Source organism: Anser cygnoides, chromosome Z (assembly GCF_040182565.1).
Source record: "Anser cygnoides isolate HZ-2024a breed goose chromosome Z, Taihu_goose_T2T_genome, whole genome shotgun sequence".
Lineage (NCBI taxonomy): Eukaryota > Metazoa > Chordata > Aves > Anseriformes > Anatidae > Anser > Anser cygnoides.
Window position 1 is genome coordinate 69,282,021 of NC_089912.1, and position 16,259 is coordinate 69,298,279.

A 16,259-nucleotide genomic window follows, 5' to 3' on the forward strand; every position below is an offset into this window, starting at 1 on the left:
TCCTCGTTTTCTGTTTCTCTTTCTCCTCTTCCTCCTCCTCTTCCTCGGCGGGCCCTGCGCTGGGGTGAGGGGAGCGGGAACTGGGGCTGTGGAGAAACCCGGAGCGCTACCGACGGGTTTTTTGAGTATTCTTAACGAGATTGAGTAAAAACAACAACAACAAAATAACAACCAAACAAAAACCCAACGCCGAAAGGCCAGTCACTGACCATGCATAAAACAACGAAAAAAAAATCCACAATGCTACTGACTAAAAACACGCCTTTTATTAGAAAACAATAGGTATAAATCGTCTGGGCAACCTTATCCAATATGGAGTTCTTGGGGTGACTTTAAAACTTAACTACTTGGTGTAAGTTTCTGGACAAAAGCATGTTTTTACCATTAAAACGCCTCCCCCAAGTTACCCCGACAAGTTTTAATCAGGTTGGTCACACAAACCTCTACAAAGCTACACAACTCAGACACTCGTACACTCAGACGTAGCACTGTCAGGTCAGCTCCCTGATATTTATCCAGCAGTGCCCCACTGTTTGGCCCCTAATTTTTGCCTATCCACATTATACAATTGCGGTATTACGATAACAAATTACACATGTTGCTGGTCTGGCAAGGCATTTAACTGCTGCCGTCTCATCCTTCATCCCTCTTACACTTCAAAGCCTCTTCAGATGTAGCTGGGACAGCTCCTAGGAGGATACAACGTATTACAGATCTTCACTTCCCAGAAGCAGCAAGCAGAGATTCAATATCTTGAATTATTTTAGAGGTTTTTTCCAAAGCCTTCAGGATGCACCCTTCATTGAGTTCTTCAGTATCACTCCTATTTTCTGTTTTTCCAACGGCAATTGTAGATGGATTGGTTTTTGCAGCAGATGTCCTTTCTGGAACATTGCTATTATCCAATAAATCTAGCATGAGTTTGTCAAGAAAAATTCAAAGCCTCCCTCCTAATAATGAGAAAAATGCTTTGCCATATCATAATCATCATTGTGCATTACAGAGGCTCACATTTCATACCACAGTAATTACATAAAACTAGAAAATGCTAATGTTTCTAGAAAATGTCTTTAACTAAGGCTTCTATTTGCCCAATAGTTAATTTAAAGAAAACTGATGTTACGTTGCACAGTTTCATAGCATGTATGTTTTTTCATCCTAATAAAATTAAAAGCTAGCATAAAGAGAGGTTTACACTGCCTTTAAGAAAATAGAGCACTGCATACTTTCTGAGCTGGTTGGACAGTCCTGAGGTAGATGATACACAAGACAGTATCTTATTGCAACAACATGCCAAAAGGCAATTGTACCATTCCTCTTTCAAGAACAGATTAGCAGATGGTTTTAGTGAAATGAATATATAATCTATTCATAATATAGATATTATATATAATGAATAGTGAAATGCAATACCCATTATAGGAATTCCCTACTTTGTTAATGATTTTATTTTTGTTTTGTACTCTGTTTTTGTTTTTATTTCCAGTGCTGTTGTAAAGGAATTGAACAAGATTAATGAGATAACTGTAAGTGACTTAAAAAGGTGCTTTTAAGAAGCAGGTAAAACAGTGAAAAGCAGATGAGAACAGAATAGAGAGCTTCTTAAGTTCTGAAAATGCAGGTCTGAATACATGATGAACAATACAGATGAATACAGATGAACAACTGAATATCAAAGTGAAAATCTTCACGGCTTTCAAAAGGATACAGTTAAATCTCCGTATTTTTTCAAGCTCAGCATCAGCAGACCTGTCCAAGAAAATAACGATTTTTATCATAGTATCTAAAAAGTTTCTCCACCATACTTTTGTACACCATTTTAATTTCAATTCTCAGAAATACAGAAAATTAGAAAGAGAACTCTAAGTGAAAAAAAAAACATTTTTTTCATAATACTAATCAATGGCTGCATTTGTCAATCATTTGTTTATAAAAATCAAGGCTCAGCTCTAAAAATAGTCTCCTTGCTGTATATTTATGTGTGTAAATATAGATAAAATTTTTGTTTCATCATCTACTGCATCTGCTATAATGTGATAAGTGAATCTGTAATCAGATTCATATATCGCATTTGTAATATCTGATTATGTAAGCATACGGTATCACTAGACCTTTGGTCAGTAGCATTTATTAAGAAGGACAAATACATAACAGATCCAGATGTCATTTAAAAGTTCAAAGTACTATTTTGGACAGCTTGCTGTTCTGTTAAAAGTTGCCTTTCTTAGTCTAGTTCCTCATTTTCACTTTGCAAGATGTTATTTCTATAACATTGATCTTATGGTAATATTTGGCAAGGTCACCATAACTCCATTTTTTAAATAAGGCAGGCAGAAGCAACATGAAACAAACTTCACCTAGAATTCAATTTACTGTACATTTTAAGTTCCAACAGAGAAATATGAAGTCACACAAAATAAAAGGATTTACAGTTTTCTTTTTGGATCCTTAGGAAATGCTGTCTATAAAATTCAGAGTTTATAGTCTTTTTGAGTTTTATTTTCAACATTATTTAGCATAAAAATGAGTACCAATTTTCTTCAGTTACAGAGTGTGCGGTATATCCAGGAATTTCTTTGCTTTCATTCAAACTTCTGCACCATTCTATTACTGTTGCGATATATCTGTTAACATGAAAAAAAAAGTTATTTAGATGAGAGATACACTGTTAATTCAAGATAGAAACAAACAAACAAAAAAGGCATTAAGCAATGAACCTGGATTCAGAAAAAAAAAAAAAAAAAAACCATGACTAAAAGTCTAGCCTTTTCCCTGTTTCTTTGCCCTTTTTGGATTCACACTTTTTTAAAAGAATATCCTTCATATTTAAATCTATACAGTCACAGAAAATTATAACAAAGCCATCTGATTTGAAATGAATACTGTACAAATGTTAATTTTTGTGTGTGCATATCTGCTTGCTAAAATGCAGCAGAGTAAGCTTCTGATGATTTGCATAATAAGGCTGCAATTAGAGCAAGCAGATTAGAGAAAGCAATCTGTAGGCAGAGGTCAATATCTGTAATAAAGCAAAAATTGGATAAAGTGCTTTTCAGCTCTAGATGCCAGCTTTATACAGCACAAAGATATTTTTTTGCTTACCCAATGATTTAAGTGCCAAGTTGGAGCTCTAGTTTGAGGTTAGTTGATTTTATTTTTTTAAAAGACATTGCATTTCCATAACAATTATATTGAAATGACTGTATGCAGTGATCCTGAGTCATACAGGTCCTGAATCTTAGCCAGTTACGTGTTTTTTATCATTATGTGTTTGGGCTTTTTTTCTTTCCTCCAATGTATTTCCAGTAAAAAGCATTTCTTCGTATAAAAGGGTTTGCTTAGAATTCTTTAATATTTAACTTTAAATTGTTTAAATTACTTATACCTTTCATAGATTCCAGGATGGCTTATTTTTATTAGCTGCTGTACCCCATCAGGAGTAGTTAGCTTACACCAACCTACATTTTCATTTACCTTAGAAGGAAAAAAAATTATTAGTATTAATTTTCTGCTGCAGTCTAAAGAAAAAAAAAAGGCAAGTGAATAACATTTGCTAATTTAATAATTAAATTATCTGTGAACACTCCACTTTAAACAGTTAAAGTTTGTCTTTTGCTATAAGTTTCTTATAGTCTGCTATCACAAATGTGGGGGGAAAAAAAGGAAAACCTGGCATGGACTAATACTAGTTTTTGTGCTATTTGAGAATAAATTATCTCTAAAAACGTGTAGGGATGTTTCCAAATCTGTAGTACTTTCACTTCTTCCTACTTTTATCATTAATGAGTGTACAGATTTGAGCTGGCTCACATCATAAAGTTACAGTATCTTTTAAGAAACTAAGTATCGCACTTTAATTGTTTATAGTACACATATCCTCAGGAACATCTTTTTGTGTCTAGTCACCATAGGGTAAAAGCAAAGAGTGGAAGCCAAAAATCTCAGCAGTCAACTTTAAATTCCATTCTGACATAATTTTCTCTGTAGTGTCATTTTACCACCATTGCCATTTTCACCACTTTGTAGTGCAAAAGTCAACATAATCTTTTTACTTCAATGTTAAGTAGATCAAAAAAATTATCGAAAAAATATGTAATACCATATCCACAAGGTTATTCCTGAGCAATTTGTCACTACTCAGTTGCTCAATTATAGATATTTTGAAATAACACCAGCACCACCACCACCAAAGAAACGCTCCCATGTTACACTGATATGAGTGACTTTTTAAAAGGATACAGTTTTATTTACCTTTTAGGCATGAATTATGCACTAGAATATTTTTCTTCCTCAGTTTCTGGGTAAAATACTCGCAATACATGGTGCTATCTTCATGTAGTTCTGTGTAGTTCTATGTCTATTATACCAGCTTGAGAGTAAGCCATGGCAGAAAACTGCTTTGAATCATGACTCTATCAAAAGAGCTCAGTTTGTATTTTATAGACAGAAAAACTCTTGATTTACTTTCCCCATTAGTTTCCTAATAACACTTTTTAATGAAGAGTTTTAAGAATAGTCATTTCTATAAGCCATGAGTTACCTGAATCTTTCTCCAGCCAGAGCTGAAATCCCAGACCATATTCAAGGTGATTCCATCCCTAAAAGTAGCATGGACTTTATAGTCTGAGTATACAAGAAGTCTTCCAATGCTGGGAATAACCTTTTCATCCAGCAAAACAGGCAACATTTCCCGTCCGTCTGTCTCAGGCACCTAGAACCAAACAAATACATAAAAAAAAAAGAGGAAATGTCACAACTGGTTGTATCTCTCCCAGATTTTCATGTTTTTCTAGACCACAAGCATCTCTCTTTATCATGCAATTCATTGCTTTCTGCTTCACCAATTCACCTTAACAGTCTGTGGTGATGGTTCCCAGTTATATACCTTTTCATCTTTGCATACAGGATATGCTCATGATTTTTCCTTCTAGAACTGGCCCTACTCCCTATAGCACATGCAGTCATCTTTGTAACATGGGAAGATTTATAAATCTTCAGCTACATACCATCTTCCAGCAGCAGAGATGATAGTTATGAATTAATGATAGTTTAGTCTTGTAGCAGTACTGAAGGATTCTGAGGAAAAAAAGTATTAAATATTAAGCATTTTGTCCTTACTTTAGTATCTCCTACACAGTTGTGATCTTTGTTCTGTAAGTTACAGATGTCCCCAGTGATATTATAAATTTGTTTAATTTTCATACTTAATAATAAGTATCACATGTAATTTTAATTACTGTCCTTTTACAGTTAGAGGAGTTAATGTAACAACAATGAAGGAGAAAAATAAGTTACTTGGTTGCCTGAGTAATGATGGAGGATATAGAATATGGACTTCCTGGTACATCAGGAGGAAGACTGTTTACTGAATACATCTTTTCTTCTCTCTGCAGTAAAGAGCAGAAGAAACAGGAGTTATTTATAGGTACTGTAGCATGACAAAACTATTTATAATCTTGAAAGAGATGAAATTTCTGACCTCCCAGACAACTCTAACCACATTTAAATTCATCCCAGAAGACAGGTATCTCCTTGAAAAGTTAAAATAAACACACAAACAAAAAATGCAGTTGTATCCATCCCTTAAGTCTAAGGCACATTCACAGTTTTCATACACTCAACATGGACCAATAGGTTATTTTATCAGGGAGTATAGTTCATTACTGAGTAACTAAGTTTTACTACAAGTTAGAGGCTAGGTTCAAAGGGTACAGCATTGATCCTTTATGCTGCTTTAAAAATAAAAATATCCAAATCTAAGAACAGAAGAAAAAAAACATTGAAATTAGCGCACACGACTCAACAAACTTTTTTTTTTTTGTTTAAAAAGGATAAAGTTAAGAAATAGAAGTGGAGTAACAGCCATGCTAAAAAAACTAATCACTTGAAAACAAAGTAGAATTACCTGAACAACAATGTAGGGTCTTGACTTTAGACTACATATCCAAATGTCTTAAAACATAGCTGCTAAATTGAAGGAATTCTGAACATATTTTTAAACAGTTTTATTCCTACCTTGTTTGTTCCTTTCTGGATTACATAATGCACGAAGTAGTTTCCCAAAAAAGCTCCTTCAGACTTGAAAAATGATTCATCACCAGGATAAATTTCTGCAATGTTTCTTTTGCCATGGATAAATCTAAGAGAAATAACAAGACTTTTAACAAGTATTTAAAATGCTGTATCAATACACAGTACAGAAGAAAGCACTAAACACAAACATTTTCAACAACTCTCACAAGAAAAATTTTCTACTGTTTCACAAACATCAGGGCATACCAATTATTTTTTTGACGATTAGCATTACGAAGTCGTTTTTGCAGGGTGGAGGTGGGGATGGGATTAGCATGTTCAGAAGGAGAGCCTTGTGTTAAGGTAGGTATCTCACAAAAGATGTCCAATGCCCATTCCGCTGAACACAAAATATAGCAATGCACAAGAAGGAAAAAGATATTATTTTCAGGGGACCAGCCCTAACAGGTGTACACAGAAAAAAAAAAAAAAAAAAAAAGCTGTAGAACTGAATGCTTCCTAAATAACCAACGTCTTCATTTCTGCTGCACCTGGGGTTTTCTTTTCTTTTCTTTTTTTTTTTTTTTTGGTTTGGTTTGTTTGTTTGGTTTGTTTTCACTAAGATTGCCAGTCTTTTTCTTGTGATCTTGGAGCGTTAAGCTTATTTAATGACTCAGTTCTGTACTATGTGGTCAGATGCCAAAACTTCAGTAATGGGACTTTAAGTATTACTGGGTCTTATAAGATTAAGTATCGCTACTCACCATACTTCCAAAGAAATAAGTTATAGTACTGAAAACACTAACAAAAACTTTGTTCAGATGAGACAAAAATTCAGAAATTCCACTGAGAAAAAAAAAGAAAAAAAAAAACAAAAACAGAGCATATGGCAGAAAGATGAAAGCTTTAAAGAATGATTATATTTTTACCAAAAACTTTTGAATGCTGATAGCAACTGTGGCACTTTCAAAGTTTGTATAACAGATTTGAAGAGCCTATTTTACAAAAAATCTTATTTAAAAACAAACGAAAACATACAGACATGCTGATTTGCCAGGAAAATCCACAGTAGAGTTTAGCTGCCTGTAACATGGGAATTACATAGGTCACCAAGACGGAATTACATAGGTCACCAAGACAAGCATTTCTAAAACGTGAAATCTTTAGCATCAACAGAAGTGATGTAATTTGAAAAAAAAAAAAAAAGAAAGCAAAAAAAAAAAAAAGCACTATAGTTGTCAGTGAAATCTGTGGAAGTTACAGTTGTCTAGTTAAGTCTCTAAGAAATCAGATCACTTCTTTAAAAGCCTTAAATATGGTTTCAAAATCTTTGTTTCAGGCATACCCGCTTTCAGACCTGGAACTACACTCTATTAGAGAATGTGAAGCAAATTTTAAGCTCTGTCTTCAAGCTCTAAGAACAAACAAATGGCAGCAATTAATAGAATCTTCCATAAAAATTGTGTACAATGTCTAAAGGAATGGGAAAGGGACAAAGTAAGACATTTTATCTTGAAGTTTAATTCCCATACAAATGAAGTCTTCCAAAAATGAAATGCATGACTTCCTTCATACCTATAAAAAATACCTTCGCACCATACAATTTCAATTAGCTGAGGGTATGAATACTTTCCAGAATCTTGCTTTTTTTGTAGAAAAAAGTCACAGAAACTCCACCTGTATAAAATACAATCAGTAAGATTGAATGTGTTTTTTTTTTTTCTAGGCTGGTAATCATTTCTTTATCCTAAACAGAAATATTTTTCTATACCAAAACAGATGCATGCACAACTATTCAAAAGAAAATAGGCCACATATTTCCAATGTCCTCTAGTTCCTAGGATACCTAACTACTAACTAGTTCCTAGTTACCAAATTTATTTTCTCAAATCTACAATTATTTATTCAACTACTTTTAGCAGGGCTGACAGAGAATATATGTCACTGTCCCACTTCAGAAGTATCATCTATTCAGAACCGAAACAAAAACAGAAACTCAAACCCCAGCAGTGTTCTTTTTCAGTACTCTCTTTTTCATTTACACAGCATGTCAGAAATATTTTTTTTCCCTCTGGACTAATTAGTTTTTATTCCTTGACAGTAGGATAAAGAATGCTGGTTTCACAAATTCCATGTTTCAAGAAGTTGCTAATAAAATAAGGTATGATGGTATTTTTTCTTTTATTTCTTACAGTTAGATTTCGGTTATTTTGCTAAAGGTTGAAGTTCAGAATTGTAGACATATGTTAACAACTAAGACGCAAACAGTTTATAAATTACCTGTGTAAATGTGGTGCTCTGCAGCTTAGTGGCAAAGCTGCAGGCAAACGAGATACTGCTTCACACGCTTTGGGGTCTATTAAAACATCTGCTCCTATAGATGTATGGTTATTTCCCTCACATCTTTTCATTTCAGTCTTAACAGTATGTAAGTTATAGCACATTAATGCCAAAGACAAAGGGTATTTCCATTCTTCTGGGTACGAGGAAACAGACCAACACTGTGTAACCCATGCGTATTCATAAGAACAATTTGTACAAAACATACGAACTCTATCTCTGTCTTTTTGGTCTTTTGGTTTGGTTGGTTCTCTGTATTTTCCTTCAGCACTGCCATGTTCATTCTTTCTATTTTCTACTCTCGTTTGTTTTGATAACATTTCTGGAAGAGAATTTTTACTTGATTTTCCATACTGATCTTCATTTTGATAGTTGCTGTTCTTCTGAGAGGAATGTGAATACGCTGCAGATGGTTGGCTGACTTTGCATAAGAACTCCACAGTAAATTCTTGCTGCAATTCTGACAGGTAAAGGTGGGCATAACCATCCAATGAGGAGATCTTCACATTGCCATTCTTTATACATCTCGTCAGGTCAGCAGTAACAGGGTCAGGCCATCTAACTTCTAAGATATCACTGAAAAGAATCTAATACAAGAAAAAGGGTTGAAATGTGCTTCAAAATAAAATTTACATGCTTGCCAGAAATTACAATGGTGGGATTGTGAATTTTTTGAAATAATTCATGTCTTCTGCACGCTGACGTATGGCATGAAACATTAGTCTGTATTTATTTGTACCCATGAACTCAGGATATCTGTCATTCAAATCATCTTCCTCCTGTTCTAACAGGATTATTTCTAGCAATATGCTTATAATTTAATACCCATTCATAAACCAGAAAGATGCATGGCCAACTGACCAGGCATAACTGCCCACTGACAGCTATTTCAAACTTTTTAAGAAACACTGAGGAGAAAGCTCAAGATCAGGAAGTGATCAAGATCATTATGCTGATCATATCTGTTATCAGTGGAGTTCATGCAAAGTCCATATTAAAATTGTGTACACTGAAATGCCACATAGTCTGAATTCTTCTATTTATAAAATTAAGCCTGTAAAATGGCATGTAATGTACCTTTACATGCTCTTACCAAAACTGAAATGTATTTGTTCTTACCAAAACAGAAAGCATTTGCAGCACAGTAAACTTACTTAATCACACAGTACTGAAGATAAAGTTACACAGCTATTGCTGGAATGTGGATAGAATGTATTTCTGAAGGATAATTTGAAATATGACAATGGTTTTAGACACTTATATAGGATTTCAGAATTCTCCAAAGAGTAGCCTCATCTTACTCCAGTAAGCTGCACTTTCTCATAGCGCAGCTTGCTACTTCAATTAGAACTTTTGTCCAAAATAAATAAGAAACATTTTCACAGAGTACACCCTTGTGCAATCTCTTCTGTAAAGATGAAGCAGATGATTCTCGACAAATTGCTCCAAACAAACACTGCATCTACCTCAATGCCCAGGTTATAGCTTTGCCCAAAGAGGTGGTATAGCTAAATACAATTTAGAAAATGCACTAATCACATTCTGAAAGAAAAAAAAAAAAAGTCAAGATAGAGAGTGTTTTTCTAGGCATCTGCAAAGTTCTGCCCTAAAAGGACATATATTTGTTTGCATCGTCATTATGCCTGATCACTGCACAGGAAATATTCTTACTCTGCTCTCCTTTGGAGACTCCAGGTAAAGTACTGGATCCTACATGAACAAAGAAATGCAAACCCACTTCAAATAAGGTCTGAAAAAAATCTCTTAGCAAAAGAGTATTAATTCAGTTTAATCAACTTTGTCTCACTTGACTGTTTGCTGTTTCAGCTGGGACAGAGTTAGTTTGTTCATTGTAGCTGGTGTGGTGCTGTGCTTTGGATTTAGGATGAGAATAATGCTGATAGCACACCGATGTGTTAGTTGCTGCGGAGTCGTGTTTTCATAGAGCCCAGAATATTTCAGCTCCTTGTGTGCAGCCCTGTCAGCAAGGGGACTGGGGGTACACCAGGAGCTGGAGGGGACACAACCAGGACAGCGGGCCCAGGCTAGCCAAAGGGGTGACCCACATCGTCTGGCTTCATGCTGAACAATAAGACAGGGGGGAGTCAGCTAGGGCGGGGGGAACAGGGACAACATGACTGCTTGGGGACTGTCTGGGCATTGGTCAGCAGGTAGTGAGCAACAGCATTATGCATGAGTTATTTTGCGTATTCGTTCATTCATTTATTTCCTATTAAGCTGTCTTTACATCAACCCATAGATTTTACTTTGTTTTTCTCCCTGATTCTTTTCCTCATCCCACTGGGGGCATGGACAGTGAGCAAACAGCAGTATTGTGCTGAGCTGCCTGCCAGGTTAAACCACAGCACTGATCTTAAATCAAACCAGGATCATACTTCTGTCCAGAGTCCAGTAAAAATGAAACAGGAGTGTATTAGCAAGGTGAAAACATCTGCCAAAGGTATTTAGGACCAGCTAAAAATGAAAATTGACCATAAAGAATTGCAAAAGGACCCTAAAAAATTCAAGGGACCGCTCAATAAGGCTGCAGATAACTATTTAGTGGAGATAAATGGAATGTGATATAAATGAGGAAAAGCAATCCTAACTTTACATCCAGAAGGATGGGCTCTGACCTGACTATTACCACTAGGAATGAGATATTGGTGTAATGACTGACTGAAAACATACTCTTTGATAGCAATATATCACATGCTACAAATTTCTAGGAAATGAACTAGATATTAAAAACAAAACAAACAAGCAACATCATCATTATCATCAACAACAACAAACACAACAAAATATACAACTACTGCTGAATAGATTTATGGTTAATCTGCACGTTCAAAACTATGTACAGCTCTAAGCAATCCACTTAACTGACAGGATCCCCCTTGTCAAGCTTCCTAGACACAGATGGTCAGCATGGCCAAACAGAGCCTAAGTGAACGGCATTGGTTTGAATTTAAGCATAAGTGAAGTAATACAGTGTAACTGTAGATGCATTTTTGTACGCAGCAGCCCTATAAAAATAGTATCATCACTGCTAGTAACAGGTCACAGACCTTATGCTAACTGTGCCTTAAGATAACTCGTGCCAGGTGCCAGAGTGGCTTGTTAGGCTCGTGACCACCTTGTTATGTGAACTTGCTGTGTGTACTTGGAGCTTGATAGCTGGTATCTCTTGCTATATTGTACAGCTTAAGTGTGGCAAACAGCAAAGGCCTTGAAAATATGGGCACTGGTGAAAAACAGAGGGCACAGAAAAACAAGCTGATTGTAAATTACTGGTCAGGAAGGGAGTACAACATCAGAAGCTACCATTCTTCTTCTACCATTCTTGCTTTAAGGAAAGCAGTTGTGGCTAAACCAAGAGAAAAAGAGCCCAGCAAAAAAAGCCGCTTACTGTGGCTTTGGAAAGTTATGCCTCAGCATCCTGAAGCAGGTAGTGCAGGTGGAAAGTATGGTTAGGAACTGCCTAGAAACTCAGCCATGTTACAGAAGAAGATCCTGAACCAGTAGAAGGTGGGAGGTTACCCACTATTGCACACAGCAGAGCATCAGCTCTGTGTACATGCACAGTGCATACATGATATGACTGTTAAGGTCTGACTGCTGTAAGTATGTACTGATAGTCAATGTTTAACAAATAAACGTTAGCATGAAGTGTGCTGCTAATGGAATGTCAGGTGATTTATCAGTCCAGGTGATTTATCAGTCTTTCAAAGAACATGAAATATCTGGATTTTAGTCTTACTAAGACCGGGTGAAATCTGTACTGTTCAGCTGTAAAGGATATGCAGGACTAAGGTTAAAAGACTAAGCAAAATTTAAAACTGTAATTTGAAATGGCAGTATTCTAAGTGTGTTGAGAAATGTATGAACCAAACAGTATGCTCTTGGTCTTCAAGGCCTGTACTCATACACACGTGCGTACAATTCTGTAAGCCCACTTTGTCAGACTACCAGGGCAGCTCAGTTTACAGAAGCGTTGTGTGTATAAAACTTACAGTCTTTCTTTCTGGGGATATAAGACGTGAAGGTAAGAACGGCCGAGAGGAAAACTTGTTCCGGAAATTTAGAGCTCGTGCAACTTGTTCCTAATTAAACAAGAAGACAAAAACAAACTGTACTATCACGGGTTTTCTAGAGGCGTTAGCAGACCGAGCCCTCCTCCCTTACTTAGGAGGGCTGAGGCAATGCCCCGCACCTCTCGGAGGCGCCCCCCGCCCCGCTCCTCTGCCCGTCCCATCTCTCTCCCCGGCCGCCACGTACCCTGTGGGCGCTGAGGACGAAGGCGACCCGTCGGCGGCAGGTCTCTGCCGGCTGCAGGGGGTGTGCGGCGGCGGGCAGCGCCTCCTCGTACAGGTACTCGGAGCCGCAAGGCGACAGCACGAGGCGGGCGCCCCCCGCGCAGCGCACCTCCACAGAGCCGTCCCCGAGCAGCGCCATCAGGCCCCCCGCCGCCATGGCGACCGAGGGAGGGCGGCCCGCCAGGCGGGAAAGGCAGGGCCGGGCCGCTCAGCTCCCTCAGCATACACGGCCGTTTTAATTCTTTGTTTATTTATTTATTTATTTAAATATGGCTGTTTGGCGGTAACAGCCCCTCTATGTGGCTCCAGCCTGCGGTGCTGGCCAGGCGGCCGCCGCGCCCGCTGTGTTTGTTTGTGGCGGCGTTTCTGAGGCGCCGGTTTCTCCAGGCTTGGCAGGGGGGCTGTGAGAAAAGCGGGCGGATAAGACAAGAACGGAAACGGATAGGTCTATAAACAGAGCTTATTGCTGTTTGAAGTCGTGGCTTTCGATAACGAGGAAAGAGAATTATGTGGGTTAAAATCCAAAAATGAAAATTTGCAGAATGGATGCCCTGACTGCTTACTGGTTACTGTGCTACTTTAAGACAGGCATCTTTCGACACGTGTGTTTGCACAGAGGGCAGCTGCCTGGAGAACTGTTGCAGCAGTACCTGCTGGTGTTCGTCCTTGCCCTCCCCCCTTCAGCCTGTAAGCGGTTGAGTAATTCGTTAATTCATTTCCTCCACGTTAACATCTCTGGAAAATGAGGAGGCGGCTTGGGTGACAGGATTGAGAAGGCAGATTGCCGATCTACAACATAGCCCAAAGACAGATTACAAATAAATATTTCTCTTGTGACTGCTGTTTTACATACATATACTGAAATCTAATCCATGTACTTAGTCGTAGCAGAATCTCAGAAGCCCTAGCTGAATAAAGATTTGACAGATTAATTTCCCAAAGGCCAATTTATAATTTGCCTTTTGGAAGATACATACATCACCACCACCATCCACCTTTACAGTTTAATCAAAGCTATTTTAAATAGAATGACAGTTTGCAGTTAAAGAACAATTCATTACCAATGCCTGGTTAAAGCACTAAGTAAATGTAATTCAAGATCCTTTGCCATAAAATGCCACTCTAGATCACATTGTTCATCTAGCTGTAAAAATCATTCCTTACCTTTGAAAGTACAGGTTTCTTAGATCAATATGTGACCATGGAATTGTGTACAGGACAAATTTCCATCCTCTGTTGAAAAAGCAGCCTCAGAGGGAAGGTCAGCTTCCAGTCAAGTGGCTACAGATACAAGCATGCACAGAAATAAATCTGGTTCTATTTGTAATACTGTTTTTAATTACTATTTTTCTGCATTATACTTGCCTGAAGCAAGTTTCAGAGTATATTTTTAGATTATATATTATTTTTATCCCTTTTATTGTAAAATCTAGCAGTGTAAAGACAATTGGTTTTAAAGTAACCAAGTATAAGACTTGATAGAACTGGACTAGGGTTCAGAATTGCAGATTCTAGTCCTGGTTGAGCTTTTAATTATTTGTATTCAATCATTTAAAACACAAATAATAATAGTTCTCTGCTCTATTTTTTTTTTTATCTATGGAAGATGCATATTTTTTTTCTGGCAATTTCTGTGGTAAGGTAGGAACCCTAAACTTGGAAGCTGTGGAAGCAGGTCAAGTAGACTGAAGTAGATGTGACAGAAGCAATTCAGGAATATGTTTACATACACATACAATACTGTTCTCAACTTTTGGCTGGAATGGCATTTTTCTGTACTTAAATCAACTAGTAGGAACCACGCACATGACATGGATAATTAGAACTATAATTGTGTCAAAGAGAAGCAAAGTTGCAAACTTGAGCTATCGCTAATTGCATAAATGAGTTCTGTGTAGAAAGGAGAGAAAGGCAGAACATTTAGAGATGGAAATACTGGCCCCGAGAGAAATAAAAAGTATTACAATCCAGAGCAAGTGTCACCAAAGCTCAGTGCCATAATAGATGCTGCTTAAAAAAATCCCAACTACACATAATCTGTGATACCTGATGTAACTAAGCCAGTTACTTCTGTCTGTAGTGCTACAGTGCTACAATTACACTTAAAACCAATGTTCAAAAAACCTACTGATAATGTTTTTCCTAATAAAAAAGTAGGTTAGTAGCAAAAGTTAGCAGATGTGAAAGGAAATTACTGAGTAAAGGTTTCTGAATATGTAACTCATTCAAAAGCAAACAGAATGCAAAGTGACCCATCTTTCAGCCCAGCATGAAGTGACTTCAAGCAGTGATATTTTCTCATATTAAACATTTGTTAACTCACAATTGGTTTGTCAAGAGTGGCAAATATTGTGCATACTTTTCATGATGTGTGAAACTAACTGCTTAGTCACATGCACGAACTCAAATGCAAAGAATCTTTCTTTGCAGAGCTAGTGCTTAAAAAGTTGGCTTAACTTCTCCCCTGAAGTTTAATTTCCATGTTTCTGTGACTTCATTGGCTTGCCACTATGAAGAAAAAAATAAAAAGAAAATATCTTTTCAAAGGCTTTTTCATCAGAACAGTAAATGAAAAGCACCATTGCACAGTGCACTATTAATTTGAAAATGCTTAAGTGTAGCTGAAATCATCCTTAAACCCCCACAGACGCACCTCTATGATACACAGAAGAGCTACTGGCAGTTAAAATTGGGCAGACAAGCAGCAAAAAGTGATGGTTACAATACAAAAGCTGCTTTATTCATTTGCTCCCTCATCTCATTCCATCCTCACTAATTTGTATTAGTCTCCTGTGAGATTTAAGACAAATAGGAAAGATAGTTAAAATGTTTAAGGCAAACATGATCTTGTTTTTCCTTAATCAGTAGAGGAGAGTTAAAACCATTTTCTCCTTACTGCAACACACGTCTATAGCTCTTACAAATGTTCACGTGTGCACAGAACACCAACTTCTCCGCTGTTTTGAATTAACATCCCAATGCAGAGCTTTCAATATTTTTGCTGGAAAAATAGGAAAAGCCTGTTTTGCAAACCTTGATCTGAATTGCTTAAAATATACAATTCCTAATTCAAACATTTTTATACAGGATGACTTACAATATTTCTTTCTTATATCTACATCTAAGATTAACTGTCCCCAAAAGCTGACAGGATGTATCATCTAGATACATCCAGAGTCAGACTGTTACTTCTGATAGAAAGACACTAAACAAGAAATGTAAAATTAAACATAAAAGGCAGAGCCCCTTGAAGACACTATTAACTTACTATCATGCATAGGTGAATCCTTGTTCCGTGGTCATACTATTGAGATTTTCCATTTTCAGCAATCTGTTTTCTACAAGACATTTACTTCTGAAGTAATGAAGAAGACTGACCTACATTTGAATTAAAAATTTTGTAAGAAAATTATGCACAACTTAAAGTCAGAGATGTGTCTGTGTGAAGTATCTATCTGAAAACTATTTATACTTTTCTTGTTTCTGGATTTTCATCCAGGCTTTGAAGTGCTAATATAAATCTTATGACTAGTATTGTCATTTTATGAATTTTGTGTGTCCAATCTATATTAAAAGATAATCTTCTCTGTA

At 36.8% G+C, this 16,259-nt stretch overlaps 1 protein-coding gene across 2 annotated transcripts; it reads right to left on the bottom strand.

The window, feature by feature from the left end:
* Positions 1 to 247: 247 nt before the first annotated feature.
* On the bottom strand, positions 248 to 16,227 carry CZH5orf34 (chromosome Z C5orf34 homolog). 2 transcript variants are annotated; one of them, XM_048048418.2, is made up of 14 exons: positions 15,937 to 16,227; positions 13,833 to 13,949; positions 12,631 to 13,457; positions 12,366 to 12,455; positions 8,293 to 8,939; positions 7,588 to 7,689; positions 6,016 to 6,139; positions 5,296 to 5,387; positions 5,007 to 5,076; positions 4,541 to 4,711; positions 3,386 to 3,474; positions 2,532 to 2,624; positions 1,709 to 1,749; positions 248 to 911 (listed from the first exon to the last, which is right to left on the bottom strand). In XM_048048418.2, exons 3-14 carry the CDS (start codon positions 12,823 to 12,825, stop codon positions 718 to 720), a joined length of 1,908 nt encoding a protein of 635 aa, XP_047904375.2. In that variant the 5' UTR covers positions 12,826 to 13,457; positions 13,833 to 13,949; positions 15,937 to 16,227; the 3' UTR covers positions 248 to 717. The 2 variants fall into 2 exon arrangements, with proteins under 2 accessions (XP_047904375.2, XP_066844919.1); XM_066988818.1 differs by lacking the exon at positions 7,588 to 7,689 and having other exon boundaries at positions 12,631 to 13,949.
* Between the last annotated feature and the right edge of the window lie 32 nt (positions 16,228 to 16,259).